This window comes from Panthera uncia, chromosome X, assembly GCF_023721935.1.
Source record: "Panthera uncia isolate 11264 chromosome X, Puncia_PCG_1.0, whole genome shotgun sequence".
NCBI classification, from domain to species: domain Eukaryota; kingdom Metazoa; phylum Chordata; class Mammalia; order Carnivora; family Felidae; genus Panthera; species Panthera uncia.
In genome coordinates, this window is record NC_064817.1 from 85493193 (window position 1) to 85519110 (window position 25918).

The 25918-nt window shown below is 40.8% G+C and overlaps 1 protein-coding gene and 1 pseudogene across 1 annotated transcript in view; one reads left to right on the forward strand and one right to left on the reverse strand.

Annotated features, from left to right (window-relative positions):
- The window catches only part of GUCY2F (guanylate cyclase 2F, retinal), a 93269-nt gene that overhangs the window by 48794 nt on the left and 18557 nt on the right, over positions 1-25918 (reverse strand). The window contains exons 3-6 of the mRNA XM_049644168.1: positions 15605-15959; positions 14133-14217; positions 10127-10223; positions 5076-5207 (exon numbers count right to left, since the gene is read on the reverse strand). Coding sequence (XP_049500125.1) covers positions 5076-5207; positions 10127-10223; positions 14133-14217; positions 15605-15959 — 669 coding nt within the window. The remainder of the gene's footprint in view (positions 1-5075; positions 5208-10126; positions 10224-14132; positions 14218-15604; positions 15960-25918) is intronic.
- Positions 8566-8675, forward strand: LOC125932492 (uncharacterized; annotated as a pseudogene).

Here is a 25918-nt window from a genome sequence, read left to right on the forward strand (position 1 = left end):
AAAGTTTAAGCTCAAAGAAAAACATTCTAATTGGGAATTCACAAAATCAGCAAATGTGTGGGATATACCAATGGACAATAAAGCTTCCCACCATCTTTGCAACTATATTACTCAGGCCATGGTCACTATTTGTTATTGCACCTTTGTGCTAATTAGAAAGGGTGCTTTCGGGGCGCCTGGGTGACTCAGTCAGGTAAGTGTCTGACTTTGGCTCAGGTCATGATCTCACAGTTCATTGGTTCGAGCCCCACATCAGGCTCTGTACTGACAGCTCTGAACCTGGAGCCTGCTTAGCTCAGAGTCTGCTTCAGATTCTGTCTCCCTCTCTCTCTGCCCCTCTCCCACTTACACTCTGTCTCTCTTTCTCTCTCAAAAATAAACAGTAAAAAAAAAAGGGGTGCTTTCCCTCAAGTAAAAAAATAGATATGTGAGAATATTCTTTTACAGCCTGTGGCAGCCCTGTGATGTTGGGCAGGAGCCCTGGCTGTATACATACATGCACGTGCCACACTCCTGTTTACTCATACATCCTCCAGATACCAGGGAACACATTCCACTAGCAGCATGGATACTCTGCATACCACCAAGCCCCAGAGCTTCTTTGTCAAGTTTGGAGTCAAGCTATAAGGGTGGAGGTGAGAAGCTGAAATTGGACTTCCAAAGCTATTAGGCAGGAGACAGGAATGACCTCAAGAAACTCCTGGGGGAATAGTCAAGATAGCATATAATCAGGTGCACATATGTTTACCAGTGATTATGTTCATAGTCAAGTGTGCTAGTATAAATGTAGGTATAAGAAGTTCCCACCCCCCACCCACCTCGTTCCAGAGCTAGGCTGGGAGGCCAGGACCTCTTTGCCCATTCCTTCACCACTCTCATATAACTTAGTATACATCTATAATGTGAATAGCACCCTCTTAGACATGGTGCCCTTGTGCAGTGCACAACCTGAACATCAGTACTGAGACTCTGCCAAAACCCAGTACCTGATACCTTCTTCCTGGAGTCAGCCATATTATAGACATGGGTTAGCCTTCTCTCTGACTTATTAGCTTTTAGAGAGAGTTAAGCAGAGCTTTTTTTCCCAGCCAAATCACCAAATTTGAGAGTTTGAAAGGGTCTTGGATATCCCTATTCTACTCCATCCATATTTTGATAAAGAAACTAAAGTCCAAAGAGATTAAATGACTTGCCCAAGGTCAGAAGGCTAGGTAGTAACAGGACCAAGGTCTTCCACTTTCCACTTGATTGCTCTTTTCTCTCATGGGCTTTCTTTGGTTTGGGGGATTTGTGTGTGTTTAAGATTTAAATAATTCTCACAAACTTTATAAGCAAATTTTTATTGAGTCTGTGTGTGTCCTACTTCATGAATAATGAGGAAACGGAAGGAAATGGGCAGGTTTTATCTTCACCACACATACACTATTTGTTTTGTTTTTTTCTTTTAAGAGAAAGAATGATAAAATAGTTCATTCATCATTCACTTTTTAATTAAGAAGAAGAAACATCAAACTCTACCCACTAAACTTTTTAGAAGTAATTTAAAGTCCATCAGTTTTGCACTAAGGCCATGGAGCATTAACTAAGAGTCAAGAGAACAAGGTCCTGGGACACCTGTGTGGCTCAGTCGGTTAAGCATCTGACTTCAGCTCAGGTCATGATCTCATAGTTCATGGGTTTGAGCCCCGCATCGGGCTTTATGCTGACAGCTGGAGCCTGGAACCTGTATCAGATTCTGTGTCTCCCTCTCTCTCTGCCCCTCCCCAGCTCGTGCTCTCTCTCTGTCTCTCAAAAATTAATAAATTTTAATAAAAAAATTAAAAAAGAGAATGAGGTCCTAGACCTGGCTCTGCCTCAAATTCAGGGGTGACCTTAGGGCAGCCACTTAATCAGCCTGAGCCCCAGTTTTCTTATTGAAAGAGCTGGACAATTCTGTGATGAGAGAGATGGTTGGTGGAAAGGAGAGGGGGGTGGGAGAGGGAGGTATAAGCGATATAGAAGAAGGTGGGAAGGCCTCCTGGGTGGCTCAGTTGGTTAAGCGTCCAGCTCTTGATTTAGGCTCAAGTCATGATCTCACGGTTTGTGGATTCAACCCTGAGTTGGGCTCTGTGCTAATAGTGTGGAGCCTGCTTGGGATTCTCTCTCTCTCCCCTTCTCTGTCTCTGCTTTCCTCCGATCTCTCTCTCTCTCTCAAAATGAATAAACTTTTAAAAGAAAAGAAGGTGGGAAAATAGAAGAAAAGAGGCTCTGGGAAAGGAAGATGCATGGGGAGGGTGTGCAGTGGAGAGACAGAAATGAGACAAGGAGGAAAACACAGGGAGAGGCTGAGAGGCAGAACGAGTCAGAGATGAAGGGGGAGGATAAGTTCAATAGGTTCTCGCCTAGTGTATCAGGGTTGCATTAATGCCTGCCTCACCCCTCTCCCCTACACCGTGGGGGCTATTAGAGCGGATCATGACATGTTCCCACTGTATCTGCGATTCACATTCTCTCTCCCCAGCGGGCTGCTCATCTGGCTTTCTTCTCCTATCTCAAAGAGGATCTATGAAATAAGGGCTGATTTTCTGGTGCAGTTCCTTATGCAACTCTGCACGTAATCCAAGTGCGAATTTGTGTCAGTGTTGCACAATGTTATGGCACATCCTAGAGAAGGCTGTCCTTTGCTAGTATTAGCTGTCTGCTACTCCAGGCACGTTATCTGGAACATGCAGGTCTTCCAATAACAATTCTTTTGAAAACCTGATTTATTTTAAATAGAAACTAGATAATGAATCTTCTTTAAAACACTCTTAATAGAGGACCATTTCAGAAGGCACACTGAACCGCTTTGTTTGATCTGTTGATTCAATTAACTTACACTCCCTCCCAGAGTCCTCTTCAGCCTTTGCCAGGCAGTTTTCCAGCTTCCGCTGTCTTCCTTCGCACCCTGCCATCAGCCTAATCTTGACTGCATGGTGTGGTATTATTCTCACTAACACCCTCCTTTTGTGCAGATAAAGGCCCCCTTTGGCCTATACAGTTCAGAAATACTCATGATCTGACCGACCAACAGTCATTTATGGGAACTAACTCAACTTTCTGCCTCTTTCCGAAATGGGGAAATATCTGACAGATTCTTAAAGGCCAGTTACCTCCAGAGGTTTATTTTTTCCCTTCTCAATTCTACACTATAACCTTCCATCTCCACCAAATAAAACATACCACAATTCAACACATAAATTCTTCTACAGAATCAGGGAATCATAGCATATCTGAGCCAGAAGAGGCCTTAGAGATCTCTTAGTCCAGCAATTCCCAGCCCTGGCTGCACACAGGGAAACTTTAAAAATATACCAATGCCAGAGGTGCCTGGGTGGCTCAGTTGGTTAAGCTTCCAGCTTCCGCTCAGGTCATGATCTCACGGCTCGTGAGTTCAAGCCCCGCATAAGACTTTATGTTGACAGCTCAGAGCCTGGAGCCTGCTTTGGATTCTGTGTTGCCCTCTCTCTCTCCGCCCCTCCCCTGCTTGCACTCTGTCTCTGTCTCTGTCTCTCTCTCTCTTAAAAATAAACATTAAAGATTTTTAAAAAGAAAGAAAGAAAAATATACCAATGCCTGAGCTTACCCCATAGAATCAGAGTCACTGAAGATGAAGCCTAGGCACAGTTCCATCCCTCATTTTACAGATGAAAAACCTAGATACCACTTTGGATTATTGAGCATATTTCAGAATGTTAGAGGTGTCAATATCTTCATAAAGCCATCAGCTCACTGAATTTGACACTCAAAAGCTATGTAGGGGTGCCTGGATGGCTCAGTCAGTTAGACATCTGACTCTTGATTTTGGCTCAGGTCATGGTCTCACAGTTTATGAGATTGAGCCCGGCATCAGGCTCTGCACTGACAGCACGGAGCCTACTTGGGAATCTCCCTCTCCCTCTCTCTGCCTCTTTTTCTCTCTCTCAAAATAAATAAACATTTTTTTAAATCTATGTAATTATCTTGCTTTTGGTCTTTCAGAGAGTAGAGCTGTCAATTCCATAATACCGCAAGCTTAATCTGAAGCAAATCTCCTCATTGATTAAATTGGCTTCAAGGCCAGATCCAGAGGTTTCCTGCTACAAATTTAAGTCAAAGTACTCAGGTACACTGAGCAAATATACATCATGCCGATCTTGATGTTTTAGGCCTCTGTCAATTATTTAGCCAATGGAGGGGAACACTCACTTGGAAATTTCAATATGTTGGACTATCTAAAAACTAATTCTGTCCTGTTTTGGACTTTCTTTGTAATTACTATTGAAGTTGAAAGTGTTTGCTTCTATTGGGAGTATCTTCAAACAAAACAAGGAAACCACACTGGGAAGGCATCACTTAGGAGGGACTAGTTTCCCTTTTACCCCCTGCTTAACTCTTTCCTGCTGATAAGAAACAGTTCATCTCTCCAACTGATGCAAGATATGTTCTGGTTGCCAAATTCCAGTTTCTTAGAACAAGGGGTCAGGGGTGGCCTCTTAAACCTTGAAAGACAGAAACTTAAGTGAAAATTTTCAAAAAGATTTCCATTTCACACAGCAGAAGGTAACCCATTACTCCAGAAGGCAGCACAGGCTGAGAAAAAGAAATAAATAAATGATTTTTAAAAGATTTCAGTAATATCCAAAGATGACAGGCATCAGAAGAACAACTAGAATTTGAAGGGTAGGGTTTGCCCAAAACTCTACTCTACACAAACATGTTTCTAGACACTCCATTGCAAACCATTGACTGAGGAAGTCATTTCTTCTATTATTACACCCATATCTCCTAGAATGAGTGACATGGTTAAGTATTTGAATCCACCAACATTTTTTCACATGCACAGTAAATAGATGGAGTTGAAAGATTGATGAAGTTATATAAGTAACTAGATTAGTTGCTGAGGAAAATCGTTGTCCAAAATGTAAGCCAAACAAGTCCAAAAGTGGATAACAAACCAAACACTGGAAAGACTTACCAAAAGCCTCAATATATTCACCCAAAGACTAAGTTGTAAATCACTGTCTCATTTTAAAACCCAAGAAGGAAGCAGATTAGATAGCTCTTGGATATCCTACCTCATAAATTGCTATGTTGGAGTTTTCATAGGTAGCTGGAGTTAGACTCCCTGAAGAAAAGGAGAGCCTTGGGGACCACCCAGTTTGGATTTCTGAGGTGACCTGGAAGCTTACACTGGCACAACTTCCTCTCTGTGAAAAGAGTAGGAAAAAAAGGTTATATGATTTAGGACAAAACATTAAGCTATGGTATAGATACTGTGCTTATCTGGCATTTCCTTTTCTTTTTTATTCCTCAGAAAGTAACTATATGAGTTGAACTCTGTAAACATAAGATTAATTTTGACTATCCCCCACACAAATTTTTTTCGGCTAGGATTGCTACCATGTTCACCTCCATATACCACAAAAGAAAGGTAAATGTTTACAGGCACTTCCATCTCCTAGAGAGGATTAGAATCATAGATTTAGGGGGCAAGAAAGAGTGGCAGACACAATTTAATCTGGGACCCTCATTTTATAGACAAAAATAAGAAGAAGATAAACATCTCACATTGTGAAAAAAAATCAATAGCAGAACTAGGACACAATCCCATCCTTCTGGCTCTCAGGCCTGGCTCTTTTCGCTATACCGTCTTGAATGGCATCCTTCTTTGTGCAGGCAAGATTAATGGCAGAAGGTATCCCAGAAGGCAATAAGATGGTAGAGAGTGAGTAGATCATCTGCCCATGATTTATAAGTCTGATGCTTAAAGAGGCCAGATTCCTTATTCCTTGATTTGTTAACTTGTCCACATAAGTCTGGTAAGAGAGGACTAGGAAGTACACAGTCGAATGACATGAGGAAGAGTTATCTGCAATCTGTGTTAACCTTTAAAATTGAACATCTTTGTCCTCACCTAAACCAGCAGACTTATTTCACATGAAGAAATAATAAATCAACAGGTTCCTCCTCTTCTCCATGTGTCCAAATATGCCTTCCTTAGAATGACAGCAATTCAGAGATAGCAGTTACATTCGGTATTGTCTAGGCTAGTGACCGCCTCCAACTCTAACACCCTCATTCTACGAGGAAACAGAGACCTAGTGAGGGATATAGGGACTGGAAGAAGAATGTGATGTTATAATTCCTGATCTCGTGTTTTTCCTAACACATCGTGCTTCACATCTAACACTCTTGCTTGCCAATACAAATTAATCTTAAGTACTTTCACATACTCTGCTCCTAATGGTCTTTGATTAACTGAAGATCGCCGGTTGATTTAGCCCTGGTTTAAGTTAGTTCTATCAATATGGGACTATCACAAAGGTCCAAGGTAATAGCAAACTATACCCAGCCCCTAATGTGTTGAAATCCCAACAGCTTGCGATTTAGACAAGATGTAAAACTTGACTCTTCACATAACCCTTGCATAAACCTGAACTCTCCTCAACAGAGCAAGGCCAGGAAGGAATCTACTTCTCTTTCATTCTTTATTTTCACATCTCAGCAGGAGCACCTGGATCTGTATATTGAGACGTAGACCTCTCCATGAAGGGGCAAAGGAGAAAGCAAGAGTATCTGCCAAAATCCACATACATTTGGGCTTCAGCTTTACTTTCTTCTAAAAACTTCCTTTCCTGACCTGACTTCTACTGACCTGCCAATTTTTCTAGACTGAATTAATTTTATATTCACCAAGAGTTTACACTTTCAGACATTCCATTTGGATGGAATTCTTGGCTTGGCTTCGTGACTGATTAGGCACAGCCAGCTGCAAGTTTGTGACTACACAGCAATTAAGGAAAATGTATGCTTCCCCTACCTTTTCCCACCAGAAACTCTGATACAAGCCAAATGCCAAAAGGGATCTGGAGGCCAAGAGCTGTGTTCTAGGATAATGCCATCCTTTTCCACTTGGACCAAAATAGTGTAAAATAAAAGAAGCATTCCCAGAGTGCCTGGGTGGCTCAGTCAGTCAAGCATCCGACTTCAGTTCAGGTCATAATCTCTTGGTTCCTGGGTTCAAACCCCTCCTCAGGCTCTGTGCTGACAGTGCAGAACCTTGTTGAGATTCTTTCTTTCTCCCTCTCTCTCTCTGCCCTCCCCCACTTATGCTTTTTCTCTCTCAAAGTAAATAAATAAAACTTTTTACAAAAGAGTCTCTTAAAAAAAAAAGAAGCATTCCCCATGAGGCTATCAACCCCTGTTGCTATTCATTTTTCAAACTCATATGGTGAAAAGTGGTGATGATTGGGTGTGGGGTTTTTTTACTCTCATTATATCAAAATTTATGCACCAGTAGAAAGAAAAGATCTATCATAATGAACAAAATTTTTAAAACTTAAGCATTTTGTTCATCTGAAGGTAGCACTATTCTGTTAATTATGGTGATTTTGTGAGAACCAGCATGAAACCCAAATATGTTTTGTGTCTCAGTAGGAAAGAGAGAAGGCACAAGTGGAGGTTTTATAGACTTTGCTGGACTACTGAAAGGCCTATACAAAGAGGAGGCTAATTCAGCCCAAAATTGATTTGTGTTTGTTGTTCTAACACTTGAAAGCCAAAACATCTAGGCAATTAACATGAACTGTCATTCTGACATGGATACTGCCAAAGAAGGAGGAATTTTAAAAATAGGTTTATTGCTTTTGACCATAACTTTGGTACATTGGCTACATTTGAACAATGACTTCTCATCATCTGCTTTTACTACTGATTCCCCACTTCTGGATAAAATATTTTGTCTTAGAATTGAATACTTGTTTCCTTAGTATGGGGCTATCTTTTGGGATTGCTTCAGAACTGGCACTTTTGGCATCTACCATTTCTAATTAAGGTGGGAAATTTCGTACAAGGCATATTGAGAATGGCACATCCAGACAAATTTGAGTGTCATGAGTCCCAGGGTCCTCTGGTGGCTTCAAAAATAGAGACTAACATCAATGTATTTTTATGACATGAGGATGGAATGTAGCTTTCAGCCACAGTGATAATGTTGGCTTTCAGTGATACATTTCCAGGAACATGATATCAACCTTACAAAAAAATTGGATGATTTAAACAAGTAAGAGTTAGGGTTGTAATTGAGAATTAAACTAAACAGCTGAATGTTTCATCTGATCCCAACTACACAGCCAACTAGTTAGAGCACACCCTTCAGTGTCACATTTAGGCAAATGATCAGTTTGGTCACAGAAATAATTATTCTCTTATCTGGTACACTGGTTTAGCTAAAGTTAATAAATAGCACTTGGGGACAATATGATGTGTTCACATTCTCTCCTCACATCCTGCTACCACAATACTAGAATTTGAGAAAACCAATGTCTTCATTTTAGCCACATAGACTGGGCACAAAGAGGCATACTTTACCATCACTAGATATAGTTGACAAAATTCTTCCCTACACGTTCTCTTTTTCCAAGCTTTGGTTGATGCCGTTTTCTCTGCTTAGGATGCCTACAGGGGCCAGGAAGGTAATTACAAATTGATGAAATATGCTGAGTAGAAGCTCATAGACGGTGATGGGAACTGTGACAAGCTGCAGAGAGCATGTTTCTTCCAAAAAGGGCACTGGGCCTTTTGGCTAAGATCAAGTGTAGTATCTGTTCTTATCAATTTAATGTCTGATACGTCCTCTATTGAAAAAGGGCAACTACTACTGAGTTCCAGCTAATTGTCACAACGATACCCAAGGTTGACAGATCTTCAAACCTTTAAAACCACCCAGGGGCGCCTCGGAGGCTCAGTCAGTTGAGTGACTTCGGCTCAGATCATGATCTCACGGTTTGTGAGTTCAAGTCCTGCATCCAGCTCTGTGCTGACAGCTTGGAGCCTGGAGTCTGCTTCAGATCTGTCTCCCTCTCTCTCTCTCTGCTCCTACCACCCCCCTCTCAAAAATAAATAAACATTTAAAAAACACCCAGAAATCCAGATTTTTATTCCTAATCCCACAATATCAAAATACTGGCTACTATTGTTTATGACTATAAGGGTCAAAGAAAACTGGTTACCCATTTGTGACCTGTGACTTAGACAAGTCTTATCCATCCTTGTTGGAGATCCAGCACCAAAGCTGGGTCTCTAAAACAACCTTCATCCATTGATATGTCTCCTCTGAAGTTTGCCATATTTCCAGTGTCTTTTTGTGCAATATGGCAGCTATCAACTCTCTTGTGAGGTATAATTTGTCTCTCTGACTTAACAGTAATTTCTTTGAAGGCAGGGACCACATGCCATCTCTCACAAAGCATAGCCCAGGGCCAGAACATAGTAATGGACATTCAGTGAAGAGGGCTAGTTAGAACACAATCCTGAACATAACAGAAACCTCCACGATTCTCCATTGTCTTTCGCTAGTTGATTCATTCACCAGACTTTTACGAGTACCTGTTATACTATCAGCATATATGTCGGGTGCTATGGATGAACATTAAGAAAACATGTACCTCTGCCCTTGAGGAACTAGCAACCAAATGTTGAGCTCAGATATACAAAGAAGGGCTATACGAAATCAAAACTACACTATTGCTCAAAGTGCACTGCATCACTTCCACAAAACTGTTCTAAGACAGCACTATCCAGTAGAAATGTAACCTGAGCCACATATATAATTTTAAGCTTTCCAGTAGTCACATTTAAAAACATGGCAACGTGGGGCACCTGGGTGGCTCAATTGGTTAGGCATCCAACTTCAGCTCAGGTCATGATCTCATGGTTCGTAGGTTCGAGCCCTGTATAGGGCTCAGTGCTGACGGTGCAGAGCCCACTTAATATTCTCACTCTCTCCTCTCTCTCTACCCCTCCCCCACTCGCATTTTCTCTGTTTTTCATAATAAATAAAATAAACTTTAAAAAAAGTAAAACAGAACAGGTGAGATTAATTTTAATGATATGCTTTATTTAACCCAATATATCCCAAAGTATTATCATTCTGACGTGTAATTAATATATGCTTTTCATTTAATGAGATATTTCACAGGTTTTTGTACTAATTCTTCTAAATACAGTGTGTAGTTTCCTCTTATAGCACATCTCAATTCAGACTAGCCACACGTTCAGTGCTCCATAGTCATTTGTGGCTGGTGGATACCACATTAGTGCATCAGGAGAAAGGGATGCTCCTTACCTTACTGCCAAAGTGGGGATTGATAAATGTCACATCCTCCAAAGTCAGTAGAATTCTGTTGGGTCCTTTAATCAACTGGATTTTATTTATACGACGCCTGAAATAAGCATAAAATCAGAGGGTCAGAGGGGGCTGAATATTTTTTTGAAAACCCAGGATAAATTTGCCCCACGATAGAAGTTTTAGAAATATACAAGATCATGGAGAGAATAACCACATGTAGATCTTTCCCTTAGTACCCACAGGAAAGAGAAACTACAACCCTGGTTCTCACAAACTTTTGCAGAGTTACAAAGAGCAAAAGAGAGAAACGAAATGGTATTGAAAGGGGAGTTAGGGTTAGGGTTAGGCATCGAAAGGGGAGGGTGAGGATGCTGCATGGGGATGGTAGGTCAGACTAATAAAATGGTGATCCCTCATCAAGAGCACATTCAAAACAACACTTCGTGATACTTGTATAGAGCCCAATACCCTTTGTCATATGCCATAGTATATATCCTAATAATACCCAATCCAAGAATCATTCATCTCCATTTTATAGACGCAAAAACACATTAAAGAAACAAAACAAAATTAGGCAAATTGTGAGATCCCCTAGCCTGAGGCAGCACTGGGACTCACTCAAGTCCTTGGTCCTTGGCTGTGGGCCCAGATTTCTGCCCACAAGACCCCTTGTCTTGCAAAGTTGCATCTATGCGTTGCCAAAGCAACAGGTTGAAAAGTGGAAAAATTCAATCAGTTGGTTGCTTTGTCTACATGATTCCAAACAAGTTGGCTGACTGGGTTTTTTTTTTTTCTCTTTTACTGAATTGGTCTCTTGTCTGAGTATCACACAGACACAGTTTAAACCTGATTCTCTTCAAACATGCCCATTAATTTGCAGCAAATGTAATTATTTCCTACAAATCAATTACTAGACACATAAGAGTTTATGATGCCTTACCCACGCATCCAGGTAGGTCATCTCAGTTGAGCTGACCCGGCAACCCAAGGACCCAGAGGGTACCTTGGATTTAGTCTGTGTGGTTGTTTTCTTCTGTTTTGTCTTGGGGGCTCTGACAGCAACAGTTTGGCTTTGCTTTTTCCACAACCCCTTAATGGTCACCCTGTGGAATGTTTTAAAGCCAGCGCCAGAGTGAGGAAAACAACCACTGAATCAAAATGCTTTGTCAAGTTGCTCTAAGGAACTCTGCAATGTCACTGTAGCTGTAAGCATCAGCAACACGGTTTTTCTCAGCAATTCCACTGGTTTGTAAACAAACAATTAATGTGTTTCTAATTGCCTGCCAACAAATATGTCCCTTATCACTCTGGGAGCTTCTACCCTGCAGAGAAAATTAAAAGAGCCCTGTAGTGAATTCTTGGGTAGAGCACATGAATCTTTTGGCAAAGTAAAGCATCGCTCCCTAACTTATCTATTTCATATGTGTAGTGAATTGTCTTAAGGCAGGCACACCTGTAAAAATAACCATGCTCCAGAGCACACTCCAGTAGAAAGAGAACTGGACTCCCCAGTCCACAGACCTGGGGTGTAGTGCAGATTCTGTCATTAATTAGCCAGATGACCTTAGATAAATAATTTAACCTCTTCATGCCCCTGTGTCTTCATCTGTCTAGCAGGATAATAGTTCTGCATTACCCGCTTTACAGAGTTGTTTTGAAAATCAAATGAGATAATGTATGTGAAAGTGCTCTGAAAAGAATGAAGCACCATGAAAGTAGAAGAGCTCATTATTATCATTATCATCATTAGTATTACAAAGCACTGGAGAGCTTTATAGAAAGGCGAGGCAATCCGGTTCAGAGCAGGGAGAAAGGAGAAGTTCAAAGAATGCTTTGTTTTGGGGTGGTTGGGTTCTTTGCATGTCTTTCCTTCTGAAAAAGAAAAAAAACTTAAACAATCAAAACACACAGAAAGGGAAGGAACAGAGAGTCACTCTCCTGCAAGCAATCACCATCTATTACAGAAACTCATCAGACGCTCAGCTTTTCTGATTGCAGCCGTGGTGGGCAGAGAGAGGGAGGAAGGCAGCAAAGAGAGGGCATCTTTTGTCCTTTGTTAGCTGAAGAACCACCGACCAAGTGGCTCTGGCAAATGATGTGTCTCTCTCCCATCTCTGAGTTTTCTGTGACCACTTGAGGTACCAATTGTCTCAAACTCATTTTCCTCTCCAATCATTTTCCTCTCAAATCATGTCCCTCTCCAATCATTTTCCTCTCTAGTCTTCTTGGCCCTTCAGCCCACAAGCTCCAAACAACACTCCTCATGGTTTTTAAGACTTGTTTTTCTTGCTTTCCAAAGAATTGCAGATTGAGCTCATTATGCTAAGCCCAAAGAACCAGTTCATTCCATGGGAAAGACCAGGGAGGCCAGTCATGGAGGGTAAGGTGGGGGGTTGACTGACAAGTAACATAAGCAACTGAGTGACTCCATTTTCCACCTTGCCATGGGATGTTTTGGCATTAGGTAACCAGAGCCCATTACTCTTCAAATCTCCCTAGAGAGAGGAGCTTTTAGATTGGATGGCATTTATTTTCACTAAGCATCTAAGGATGTTAATTCAATCCTTTAGTCTTTGGCAGCAGCTAAATTCAGTACATTAAATTTCTGTTCTGAGCAGGGATATTTCACAGTCACAGAAATTAAAAGAAAAACTTCCTTTGAACTCATGTCTTTGTCAAATATGTTTTAACAATTCATAAGCTACATACCACTCTGTATGGTTTTATCAAGTTTCTAATATGAGGAGATTGAATAATGGTTTTTCACAGTGATGCCAACATACTAAACACTAAGAGTTAACACCTGTTAGAGTTTCAGTCCAGGATTTCACAGACTCATTAGAACATCAGAGCTGGAAGGGCTCTTAAAGATCACTTAATCCAATCCCTTCATTTTACAAATGAGAAAATTCTGGCCAAGAAAGGTTTAGTGTCTTGTTCAAATTTCCACAGCTGCTTAGTATACTCTAGACATTTTTTTTCTTGGAACCTGCTAAAATAGCTCCACTCCGTTCCCTACCAAATTGATGTCATATTTTTGTCAGGACCACTCTTGCAAAGACATAACAAAGGTGTGGTTAGTAGGATGGAAAGGGTAAAATGGGAGGGTCATGGTTGATTTCATTTTTTACTTTCCCCAAATCATCTTAATATGGGGAGGGTTCATCTGTTAAAATGTGAAGGTTATAAGAAAGGAGTGATGTATGAAGCCATCTTCAACCATTTACCCTTGATCCCGAATTAGTTCATCAGAGTAGTTGCTCACCTATCACGGGATCTCAGGGAGGAAGACAAAGACTTGATAATGATGATGTTGATGATCCGCTAGGATAGCTTTTGTCCAAGGAAGAAGGACAGTACAAACCTGGACTGTGACACCCTGGGCAAAAGGCATGAGTGGCAAAGTGAGGATTCTGGGCTCCCAACAATCAGCAGGAGAATCCATGTGCTTGGGAAGGAGGGGAGACTTGACCACTTACTGAGCATCTACTATGAGTCAGGTATTATTCCAGGTGTTTTACTTAGGTTTATTGAATCTCTGCTACGATCCTGGGAGTTAGGACCATTATTCTGAACTCCTGGATTCTAGCCAAAGTCTGAGTAATTCTTAGAGCTGGTTAAAACATCCCAATTCTGTTTTCTATTTGTCAATACATTTGGGGGAAGGAGGTGGGTATAGGAGACTCTGCCAGTGGAAAAGGAAACATAGCTAGGTAGTAAACCAGCTCTAAAATACTAATTCTCTTATTTCATAATAGTGTTGAGAGTTAGATCTCCTCACAGGCAACAACACTGACAACACAGCTGAGGAAGTTATTCTTGGCACCATGAAAACACTTCACTCTAAATGGGGCCAGTAGGGATGGTAAATCACCATGGAAAAAAGGAAAATCAGTGGGTCATGTAATGAGGAAATTGTACTGAAACATGACTTCCAGGAAATAAATATTAACAAAGCCATTATGATCTTGTACTTTCATATACAAAAAGAACAAAAATGTACCTTATAAAGTAAGCAAATCCATTAATAGACAACAGGGCTATAAGCAAAGCGAGACAGACCATCACGGCAAAGGCAGGGTCGATGCCTGTAGAGAACAAGAGGAAGAATGGCATTATCTCAGAAAGGCTGTAAATAAAGGGCACCATGGAGCAACTCCTCATGCTTTCTGGTGAGTCTAAAATCAAACCACATCTACCTAACTTAATTCCATTTTTCTACAGCACAGTATGTCTTGTTGACTTTATGGACACAGAAAGCAATTTCACCGTTCTGAAGCAAAACCACTCACCACTCTGACAATAACAAATCACATGAATTAAGCCTGACCCGGGTGTTTCTTTGGAGGAAAAAGTCCACGAATGGAAAACTTTGAGTACCTTAATTTAAGTTGGATGGCAATAGAGTTCTTGAGAATAAATATGTTATCTCACCTGTGAAGGGTAAGTATTATGTTGTCTTCATAAAATAAAAGAACTTTTAAATTCACGGGAGCCCATAGACCTCGTGAGTTATAGATGAAAAACATAATAGCACTTGTCCTTCAAGGGTGAGTCTGTTTTTGATAATTAGTGTTTCATCAAGATGTAAATTGGCCTCTAGAAAACCTAAACGTTTGGGAGGATTACTAAGATTTCAGAAGGAACTAGATGATGATGCTAATGAAAAGGTATTTGGGTGTGTCATGCTCAAGCAAAAGACAAATTGAAGCCCATATCAAATAGATGCATTTGGTTTTAGAAGAGTGTGGTGTACACTCACATGGGAATAATATGGGTCCTTCTAAAGTTCCCCCCTGGCTCTCAGAGATTTGATGGACTTTCCACTCTTCCTCAAGCTAGAAGAGTTCCATCAGTCAATCAAAGCGCAAGTATTTATTGGATGCCGACTGTGTTGGGTGGTGGGAGAGGCTAAGAATTATTAGCTATGCCCTCCAGGAGCAGTATATTTGGGAGGGGGAGACACAATCAATACACAAGAAACAATTGAAAAGCAATTTTGTGCTAAGCTGTGAGGCACAGACTTTTAGTCCAATGAGAGTTCAGAGAGGAGAGGGTATAGAAATAGGATTTCTGTGGAGGGACCTGACTGACAGGATTTGGATGCATCAGGGGAAGGGTAGGTAATCTTTCTGGCAGTGGAAACAATCACAGGTCATAGTCAACAACAGACCAAGGAGAAGACTCATGCCTTCCTCCTATTAGAGTAACCTCTTTGGGAGGGCCGATCCTTTGAAAAGGAGTTGGGGGGGGGTATGATTTTAAATCGTGCATGATTATTTGAGGCTGCAAAGTACCTCTCATTGTTCTCATTATTTTAAATTAACTACCTGGAACGCCAAGATGTTTATCTGACCTGAATACAAATGACTGATTCTATGAGTGTTCCAATATTAAAATGTGCCTTCACTTAAAGAGGTTCCCTGGTAACCCAAGCTGAGCCAAGTTGACTACCAGTGATTTTCCATTCCTTACCTCCTCGACAGATCTTCCCTTCTGCAAACCAGCATTTTGCATCTGCTTGAGGGGGCCTGCCACCAGGGAAGTGGATGGGGGTCCCTCTGAACCGTAGCAGCTCCGTTTCCATGTCCACAGTGTAAGTGCTATAGAGTTCCCATTCTTTCCAGTTGGTGTCCAGGATTACATATTCTGCAATTCCATTTCCGTTTGAATCTGTCCTTATAAACTGGTTGAATCCATAGAACTGCATGTTTCTGGAATGCTGAACCAGGCTGGCAGCACTAGCCTGTCCATTTTCTTTCATAGCATTATTCATGGCTTGTGCGATAAAGTAAATTGAATTGTAGATGGTTCCAAACAACGGTGAAACCTATTTTTAAAAATTACAATTATCTTGAGCTCTGGTCGCCCTAGAGCAATCTCAGAGTGTATTCCAAGCCTGTGTTCATTATTATGGGCTGCACGTCTGAATGGAGAACTATGAAGACCCAGAGGAAAAAAAATAATTGTTTCAGAGGACTTGCTTGGTTTCTCCCCTGAATTTTTCTGTTATTCTCCCCCAGGCCTTTACATCTTTAAATATATCAAATATGACAATTTTATGAGCAAACCAAGTAATACACAATATATTTTTATGCTCCTAAACTAAGAAAGTGATATAGAGTTATAAAGGGCACTTAAAAAAAAAAAAGAATGGAATCAGCAAGAGGCATGCAGAGGAAATTTACCACGTTAATTACCAGTGCATTATGCATGGTAAAATCATTTTACTGACACTACTAGAGTGGTAGGTGTGTGTGGGAAGACTGTAAATAATGTGTCTCCACAGGACACAGTCTGTGTCCTGTCTTACTCCAAAGTGGCTATTCTCCTAGACACATGCTCCTCAGAGGAAGTGAACACTAGAATACAGTTTTAAGCACATACTCCCACACATACACATGCAAACATGCATACTGACACATATGCACCCACAAACACAGAGTCAAATGTTGCAACATATGGAGAATGCGAGTTTTAATCAAGCAACCTTTTCTTCATGTTGGTGTCCAAAGTGGCAAAGCTTTGGTGAGAAGCCACTGTAAAGCATTAAGGCTTCCAAGGTGGACAACATGACTTTGCCTGCTATATAAACATAGTAAAAGCAACAATACTCGTGTACTATGTTCGATGCACTGATAATTAACCTAGTAAAATTTTTTTGGAACAAACTTGTATTTTTATTCCAAAAAGGTAGGGAGAAAGAGAGAACAATCCCTCCCTCCTTCCTCCCCCCACCCCACCAGGACATGGCTTCATGGTTTTCCATAACATTTCACTTCTAGGATGGAGTTCAAGAAAGCTGTGGTCATGCCATTTTACCGAGCTTCAGAGAAAGCTGATACTTGCTACTTAGGTTTCACAAGGTCTAGAAAGCTATCCTCCTATAACAACCTTCATCTGAATAAAAGGGTTTAAAATTGAGTGAATCGTTTTCATGTTGGAAATACAAGTCAAGATGCAGAGAGGTACAGCAACTAGCGAGACACTGCCGTGCCTCATTAGTGTAAAGCAGAGGGTTTTCAGTTACCCAAGTAGTATCAAAAACACCAATGCCAGACCCAACCCAGATCAACAAAATGAGACACGTTAGGTTTGGGACCCAGTAATCACGATAATTAAAAGCTCCCCAGGTATTCTAATATACACACAGGGCTTAAAACAACATAGAAGAAGACACACTGGCCTGTGGTCTCTTCCTACTGCCAGGATGTTGGGCAAGTCACTTATCCACTCTCTCTGGGCTTCAGTTTCTTCCTCCCTGAAATGTCTAGAAGCATGAATGTCTAAACCTTGGACATCATGTGGTCTAGCTGTCTTTCTTTTTAGACAGGAAAGGGAGACCCAAGGTGTTTAGTGATTTGTCCAAGTCACTCACCTGGACATGAAATCAGGACTAGAACCCACGTTTTCTGTTTCTTAGTTTAGCATTTTTGATTGAAATAGGTGTTACCTGTGTTCTTTTATCGGCATGAACTTCTGTGAAATTTCCTAACACCTGATCTAGTACAGGGACCAAATTTAGCTTGCAGACATTTTTGTTTGGACCTTACATGTTTTTTTTCTTCATCTTCTGATGTTTTAACATTAGAATGTTAAACAGTTCCATCCTTAGTCCTCTTCCCTATCAACACTCATTCCTTTGGTGATCTCTTCTGGTCTCCTTGCTTTAAGTGCCACATCTATACCATATATTTCAGATTTATACTTCCATCTCAGACCTGTTTCCTAAATTTCACACTCAAAAGCCAACTGCCCACTCCAGTATTTCTACCTGGATGTCAAATTTCAATGTACCCACAATTGAGCTCCTGATTTTCACCTCAAATCTTCCTGCTTCCTCTAGGAGTCTTCCCCAATCTTTGTTAAAAGCTACTCCATTCTGGGGCACCTGGGTGGCTCAGTTGGTTAAGAGTCTGACTTCATCTCAGGTCATGATCTCATGGCTCATGGGTTTGAGCCCCGCATCGGGCTCTGTGCTGACAGCTCAGAGCTTGGAGCCTGCTTCAGATTCTGTCTCCCTCTCTCTCTGCCACTCCCCCACTCGTGTTCTCTCTCTCTCTCTCTCTCTCTCTTTCAAAAAACATTACAAAAATTTTTTTTAAATAAATAGGCATGGGGAATGGATGGCATGTGCTGCCACCAAGGCATCCACATTTAGTTGCCTAGCACACACTGAGGTCTCTTGAGGGGTTTCCACTAACTCCCCCTTTGACATTCTCAGATGCTCCATTTAATTGTCTTTAGGATTTCTGCAAGACTTACCTGTTTTCTGGGGCTTTGGTGGGTTATGACAGTAAGTTCAAGCTGGAAGGTGGGGTATAAAATCAATACTAGTAAAACAAAATGAGCAAAATACCACAGGGCAACAAGCCCCTGAAAGCAGAGAAAATGCTAGTATTCTGTTTCGAAAGACACAGAACCTTCTGGGAAGGAGAGTGCATCTACCTACAGCCAAAAGCAAAGATTAAAACTATTAAAAATAACACCCTCACCTCTGAGTTGACCCATCTCACAGGGTTTTGAGCTGGCCAGGCTATGCTGCTCTTTGTGTTCTTGGATTGACCCCTGTTAGAGCTGACTGACAGCAACTCTCCAAGATGACTGAAACCTGAAGCCTGTTTTTCAGGAGACTCTAGCCTCCACCATCTCTCTCTCTCTCTCTCTCTCTCTCTCTCTCTCTCTCACACACACACACACACACACACACACACACGCATGCCCACACACCCACAGCCACAAAAGTATGGTAGAGGGAGCTGAAGCTAAAGGAAAGGGCATAGGTTAATAATAGCATAACAACAGCATTCAGTTGCAAAAGAACTGTCATGGGCGCTCGGGTGGCTCAGTGGGTTGAGCATCTGTCAGACTTGATTTCAGCTCAGGTCATGATCTCACGGTTCATGAGATCAAGCCCCACTTCAGGTTCTGCACTGACAGTGTGGAGCTTGCTTGGGATTCCCTCTCTCCTTCTCTCTCTGGCCCTCTCTTGCTTTCTTGGCTCCTCTCTCCCTGCTTGTGTGTGCTCTCTCTCTCTCTCTTTCTCTCTCAAAATAAATAAATAAAAACTTAAAAAAAAAGAACAGTCACAATGGCCCACTCTCACTGTGAGGGCTTAGATTTGTGTTCCAGCTGGTCTGTGTTGCTGTTTCACCCACTGAGCCTTTCAGCAGTAGAAATGGCCCCTTCCCATAAGTCAGATGCACAGTCTGTTATCATTGGTCACAAAAGGTCTCCAGCTGCAGCTGCTACAAATAATGAGAAAAAGAAGAGGTAGAAGGTGGGACAGGGGAAGAAAGGACACTACCCACAACCTCTGTCCTGGCTTCTGACTACAGCTCCAAAGAAGCAAGACAGGATTGGCCGGAGCTTCTGTCAGGTACATGGCCTTGTTGACATCACGGGCCAGAATGGTGAAACAATTCATGACTCAGTCTATTGGTTTTGCCTGTTGTATAGACCTGAACCTGATTGAATTATGAATAAATGAAAGACAATAGAAACTTACCCTTGACTGCTTTTCAGTGACATTAGCTAGCTCTACCCTAGGCTTTTTGGAGTGTAGTATCCCAGAGAACAAGGCCTGGGTCAGGAGCAGTGATTTTCAAATTTGTTCAATTTAATGGCTCATGCTGTTGTTAAGTTGACTATCATCAGTTCAGATTTACTGTGCTTGAAACACACAAAACTGGCTTCCAAGGCATTTTGTCCTTAGAAGCATACATTGAAACATACCTGGGTTGGAAAATATCATTTGAAGGACAAAATGGCAACATCACTTTTTTTTTCTACATCACTTTTGAACAAAAATCCAGGCACATTCAGAGAGCAAGAAACCAAATGGTAATTGAGCTCTTGTTATTAAAGGTAGTACCTCCAACAATGAATGATTTCAATCCTTGGACTTTGCCAAGAGATGGCAAATAACCCAATCTGTTTGCTATGATACTCATGAACACATTACCTTTATTTTTTATTGAATGATGCACAAAGACGATTGTAGCCAATGTAAGCTGCTGGCAACAGTTTCTGACAGCTGTCTCATGGGCCCTATCCTGGAATGCTTCATTCAGTCCTAACCACATCCCCTTCAGCCAACCATCCCCATGCCAGGCACCTTTATTTAAGGTAATAGAAAACAATAGGTGCAGGAGTGTAAGGTCCCCCCGGGCTTGCTGAGAAATCCAGAGGATTTCCTTTGCTTAGTCAAATAAGGCCACATTTGGAAAAATTATCCCAAATGTGTGTTCCAGCAATATGTATTTATAGCCAACAGAAGTTTACTGAACACAAGCATGCAGCAAAAGTAAAGGATGCAGGCACTAAAACTATACTTCAGAAGTCTATTTTGTGCCGAAACTTAAAGGTACAAAGTGACCATCCTTGCCCAATCATCCTGAGACTAATTTAGGAAATTTGTCACTGGCTTCCAACCCTCAATCTCTCCATTCCAATTTATTGTTCTGTTTCCATGAGTCCTGGTAGAGCCCTATCACCTCCTATGTTAGAGGAAAAGAATCTGAAAACCCCATTCAAATCAAAGCATTAGTCACTTAGTAATATTACTGTGAGTAAATCATTAGACATGGGACACGGTGAAAGGCTAACATGTGGTTAAATGGTCAGGTTCCAGTAGCAGATTATTGTTGAAATCCCAGCTCTGCCACTTGCCAGTTGTATGACCTTGAGCAGGTTACCCTGAGCCTCAGTTTCATCATCCATAAAATAGAGATAATAATACATAATTTGAAGGCTTGATCTGAGGATTTGATAAGACCATTTTTGTTAACTAGAGGGTACAGAGCAAGCATTGAATGCATGATCGCTGCTATTGTTTGCATTTCAGAAGAGGAGCACAGAACTCTGGTAATATCATCCCGGAAATGTAGTGTTCAAATACGTCATCCCACTCTTGAATTGTGACCAATAAGTAAATGTCCCAATTTTTTTTTAAGATTTTTTATTTGTAAGTAATCTCAATACCCAACGCAGGGCTCAAATGACCCCAAGATCAAGAGTCACATGCTCCTCTCACAGAGCCAGCGAGGTGCACCTAAAAGTACCAATTTTATTTATTTTTTAAGTTAATTTATTTATTTTGAAAGACAGAGAGAGAGTGATTAATCAGGGGAGGGAGGAGAGAGAGAGAGAGAGAGAGAGAGAGAGAATCCCAAGCAGGCTCTGCACTGTCAGTGTGGAGCCCAATGTGGGGCTTGAACTCATGAACCATGAGATCATGATGGGAGCTGAAATCAAGAGTCTGACACTTAACCAACTGAGCCACCCAGGCACCCCTAAAAATCCCAAATTTAGACCCAGTGTTCTTAGCAACCTGAAATGATAAAACTGTTCCCCTTTATTGGGGGAAGACCTTATTTCTGTTTTGTTCTCTATGATATCACCTGCAGAGTGCCTAGCCCACAATAATAATAAAAAGAACAACATTCATACCGGTAATAATAAACACATTTATTGAGAGATTACTAGGTGCCAGGCAAGCTCTTTATGTGTATTAACTCATTTAATCCTCACAACAACTCTATGAGGTAATTACTATTATTATTTCCAATCTGAAATAATGAAAAGGTGGGGTGCCTGGGTAGCTCAGTCAGTTGGGTGTCCAATTTCAGCTCAGGTCATGATGTCACGGTCCATGGGTTCAAGCCCTGCATCAGGCTCTGTGCTAATAGCTTAGAGCCTGGAGCCTGCTTCGGATTCTGTGTCTCCCTCTCTCTTTGCCCTTCCTCTGCTCTCACTCTGTCTCTCAAAAATAAATAAATGTTAAAAAAAGAAATAAAATAAAATAATGAAAAAAAGATACAGAGAACTTATGTAAATGTACAGCACTCTGCCTTCAAAGCCCATGCTCCTAACTACCATGGTATACCTGAACTTAATAAATACTTGCTAAATTAATGAATTGACTGTGGTAGATCCACCAATAACGTTTTTGGGACTTCTTTTATCTTTCATGACTTCGTGATTACAGATACTGAAATCAAGATTTTTTTCTTCACTCTCTTCCTTCTCCCAAATATCACTCCCAAACAAGGAGGACAAGGAACAGAAACAGTAACCCTCCATATTTGTTAGCAATAGGAGTCATCAGTAACTCCAAACCACAGAATATGAAGACAGAAAGTGGTAACTGATTTAGCAGAGTAGAGGGCAATTAAACCTGAGTACCTGAAGAGGGGAATATTGGTAAGCAACAAGCAGATTTTCCCCCTGAGAGTCCCAGAAAGGCTTAGGAATTAGAGGCACCAAGTACTATAGAATTTGGAGTGAGGCAGAGCTCTAAAGGAGGGATAGCTGTGTGAATAGCTGTATAAGGAGTAGTTCGACATCCACCATCCCCACTTCTATTGAGGAAAGCCAGATTCCTGCAGGAAACAGGTTAAATTGATTCAGAGCATCTCCAGAACTGGGACACTTACTCCAAAGGAAGGTAGACATTACATGGGCCACCAAAAGGAATGATAAAGTTAATGTCTTTATACTTAATAATGAGAGTCCCAGTCTCCTTCCCCTAACATGATTCCTAGAATAGAGACAGCCAGGATTATGACTCCCAAGGCGACTAGAGTATTCTTCTGTGAAAAAAAGTGTACCCCAAGAGGCAAGATCTACATATATTGACAAACAACCCCAGCTGGGTAGCCAATTTCCCTATGCTGAAGCCCATTGGCCAACAAACAGGTGATGTACATACAACTTCAAATCTGTTGTTTAGAGCTTCAATATTTTTTTAATCTTTTTCAATGTTTATTAATTTTTGAGAGGGAGAGAGAGAGAAACAGAGCTTGAGCAGGGGAGGGTCAGAGAGAGAGGGAGACAAAGAATCTGAAGCAGGCTCCAGGCTCTAAGCTGTCAGCACAGAGCCGGACGTGGGGCTCAAACACATGAAGCAAGATCATGACCTGAGATGAGGTCAGACACTCGACCGACTGAGCCACCCAGGCGCCCCAAGCATGTTTGTAAAATATAAAAATTTAAGTATCACTGCTTTTAAAAATAATTATAAAAGTCATTGCTTATTAAGAGTTTTGAAGACACAGTCAATAAAGAAACAAGGGCCCTGAATGATACATTGGATCAGATGGACTTGACAGATATATTTAGAACTCTGCATCCCAAAGCAACAGAATATACTTTCTTCTCGAGTGCACATGGAACATTCTCCAAGATAGATCATATACTGGGTCACAAAACAGCCCTTCATAAGTATACAAGAATTGAAATTATACCATGCATACTTTCAGACCACAATGCTATGAAGCTTGAAATCAACCACAGGAAAAAGTCTGGAAAACCTCCAAAAGCATGGAGGTTAAAGAACACCCTACTAAAGAGTGAATGGGTCAACCAGGCAATTAGAGAAGAAATTAAAAAATATATGGAAACAAACGAAAATGAAAATACAACAATCCAGACGCTTTGGGATGCAGCAAAGGCAGTCCTGAGAGGAAAATACACTGCAATCCAGGCCTATCTCAAGAAACAAGAAAAATCCCAAATACAAAATCTAACAGCACACCTAAAGGAAATAGAAGCAGAACAGCAAAGACAGCCTAAACCCAGAAGAAGAAGAGAAATAATAAAGATCAGAGCAGAAATAAACAATATAGAATCTAAAAAAACTGTAGAGCAGATCAACGAAACCAAGAGTTGGTTTTTTGAAAAAATAAACAAAATTAACAAACCTCTAGCCAGGCTTCTCAAAAAGAAAAGGGAGATGACCCAAATAGATAAAATCATGAATGAAAATGGAATTATTACAACCAATCCCTCAGAGATACAAACAATTATCAGGGAATACTATGAAAAATTATATGCCAACAAATTGGACAACCTGGAAGAAATGGACAAATTCCTAAACACCCACACTCTTCCAAAACTCAATCAGGAGGAAATAGAAAGCTTGAACAGACCCATAACCAGTGAAGAAATTGAATCAGTCATCAAAAATCTCCCAAAATATAATAGTCCAGGACCAGATGGCTTCCCAGGGGAGTTCTACCAGACGTTTAAAGCAGAAATAATACCTATCCTTCTCAAGCTATTCCAAGAAATAGAAAGGGAAGGAAAACTTCCAGACTCATTCTATGAAGCCAGTATTACTTTGATTCCTAAACCAGACAGAGACCCAGTAAAAAAAGAGAACTACAGGCCAATATCCATGATGAATATGGATGCAAAAATTCTCAATAAGATACTAGCAAATCGAATTCAACAGCATATAAAAAGAATTATTCACCATGATCAAGTGGGATTCATTCCTGGGATGCAGGGCTGGTTCAACATTCGCAAATCAATCAATGTGATACATCACATTAATAAAAAAAAAGAGAAGAACCATATGATCCTGTCAATCAATGCAGAAAAGGCCTTTGACAAAATTCAGCACTCTTTCTTAATAAAAACCCTTGAGAAAGTCGGGATAGAAGGAACATACTTACACATCATAAAAGCCATTTATGAAAAGCCCACAGCTAACATCATCCTCAATGGGGAAAAACTGAGAGCTTTTTCCCTGAGATCAGGAACACAACAGGGATGCCCACTCTCACCGCTGTTGTTTAACATAGTGTTGGAAGTCCTATCATCAGCAATCAGACAACAAAAGGAAATCAAAGGCATCAAAATTGGCAAAGATGAAGTCAAGCTTTCCTTTTTGCAGATGACATGATACTATACATGGAAAATCCGATAGACTCCACCAAAAGTCTGCTAGAACTGATACATGAATTCAGCAAAGTTGCAGGATACAAAATCAATGTACAGAAATCAGTTGCATTCTTATACACCAACAATGAAGCAACAGAAAGACAAATAAAGAAACTGATCCCATTCACAACTGCACCAAGAAGCATAAAATACCTAGGAATAAATCTAACCAAAGATGTAAAAGATCTGTATGCCGAAAACTATAGAAAGCTTATGAAGGTAATTGAAGAAGATATAAAGAAATGGAAAGACATTCCATGCTCATGGATTGGAAGAATAAATATTGTCAAAATGTCAATACTACTCAAAGCTATCTACACATTCAATGCAATCCCAATCAAAATTGCACCAGCATTCTTCTCGAAACTAGAACAAGCAATCCTGAAATTCATATGGAACCACAAAAGGCCCCGAATAGCCAAAGTAATTTTGAAGAAGAAGACCAAAGCAGGAGGCATCACAATCCCAGACTTTAGCCTCTACTACAAAGCTGTCATCATCAAGACAGCATGGTATTGGCACAAAAACAGACACATAGACCAATGGAATAGAATAGAAACCCCAGAACTAGACCCACAAACGTATGGCCAACTCATCTTTGACAAAGCAGGAAAGAACATCCAATGGAAAAAAGACAGTCTCTTTAACAAATGGTGCTGGGAGAACTGGACAGCAACATGCAGAAGGTTGAAACTAGACCACTTTCTCACACCATTCACAAAAATAAACTCAAAATGGATAAAGGACCTGAATGTGAGACAGGAAACCATCAAAACCTTAGAGGAGAAAGCAGGAAAAGACCTCTCTGACCTCAGCCATAGCAATCTCTTACTCGACACATCCCCAAACGCAAGGGAATTAAAAGCAAAAATGAATTACTGGGACCTTATGAAGATAAAAAGCTTCTGCACAGCAAAGGAAACAACCAACAAAACTAAAAGGCAACCAACGGAATGGGAAAAGATATTTGCAAATGACATATCAGACAAAGGGCTAGTATCCAAAATCTATAAAGAGCTCATCAAACTCCACACCCGAAAAACAAATAACCCAGTGAAGAAA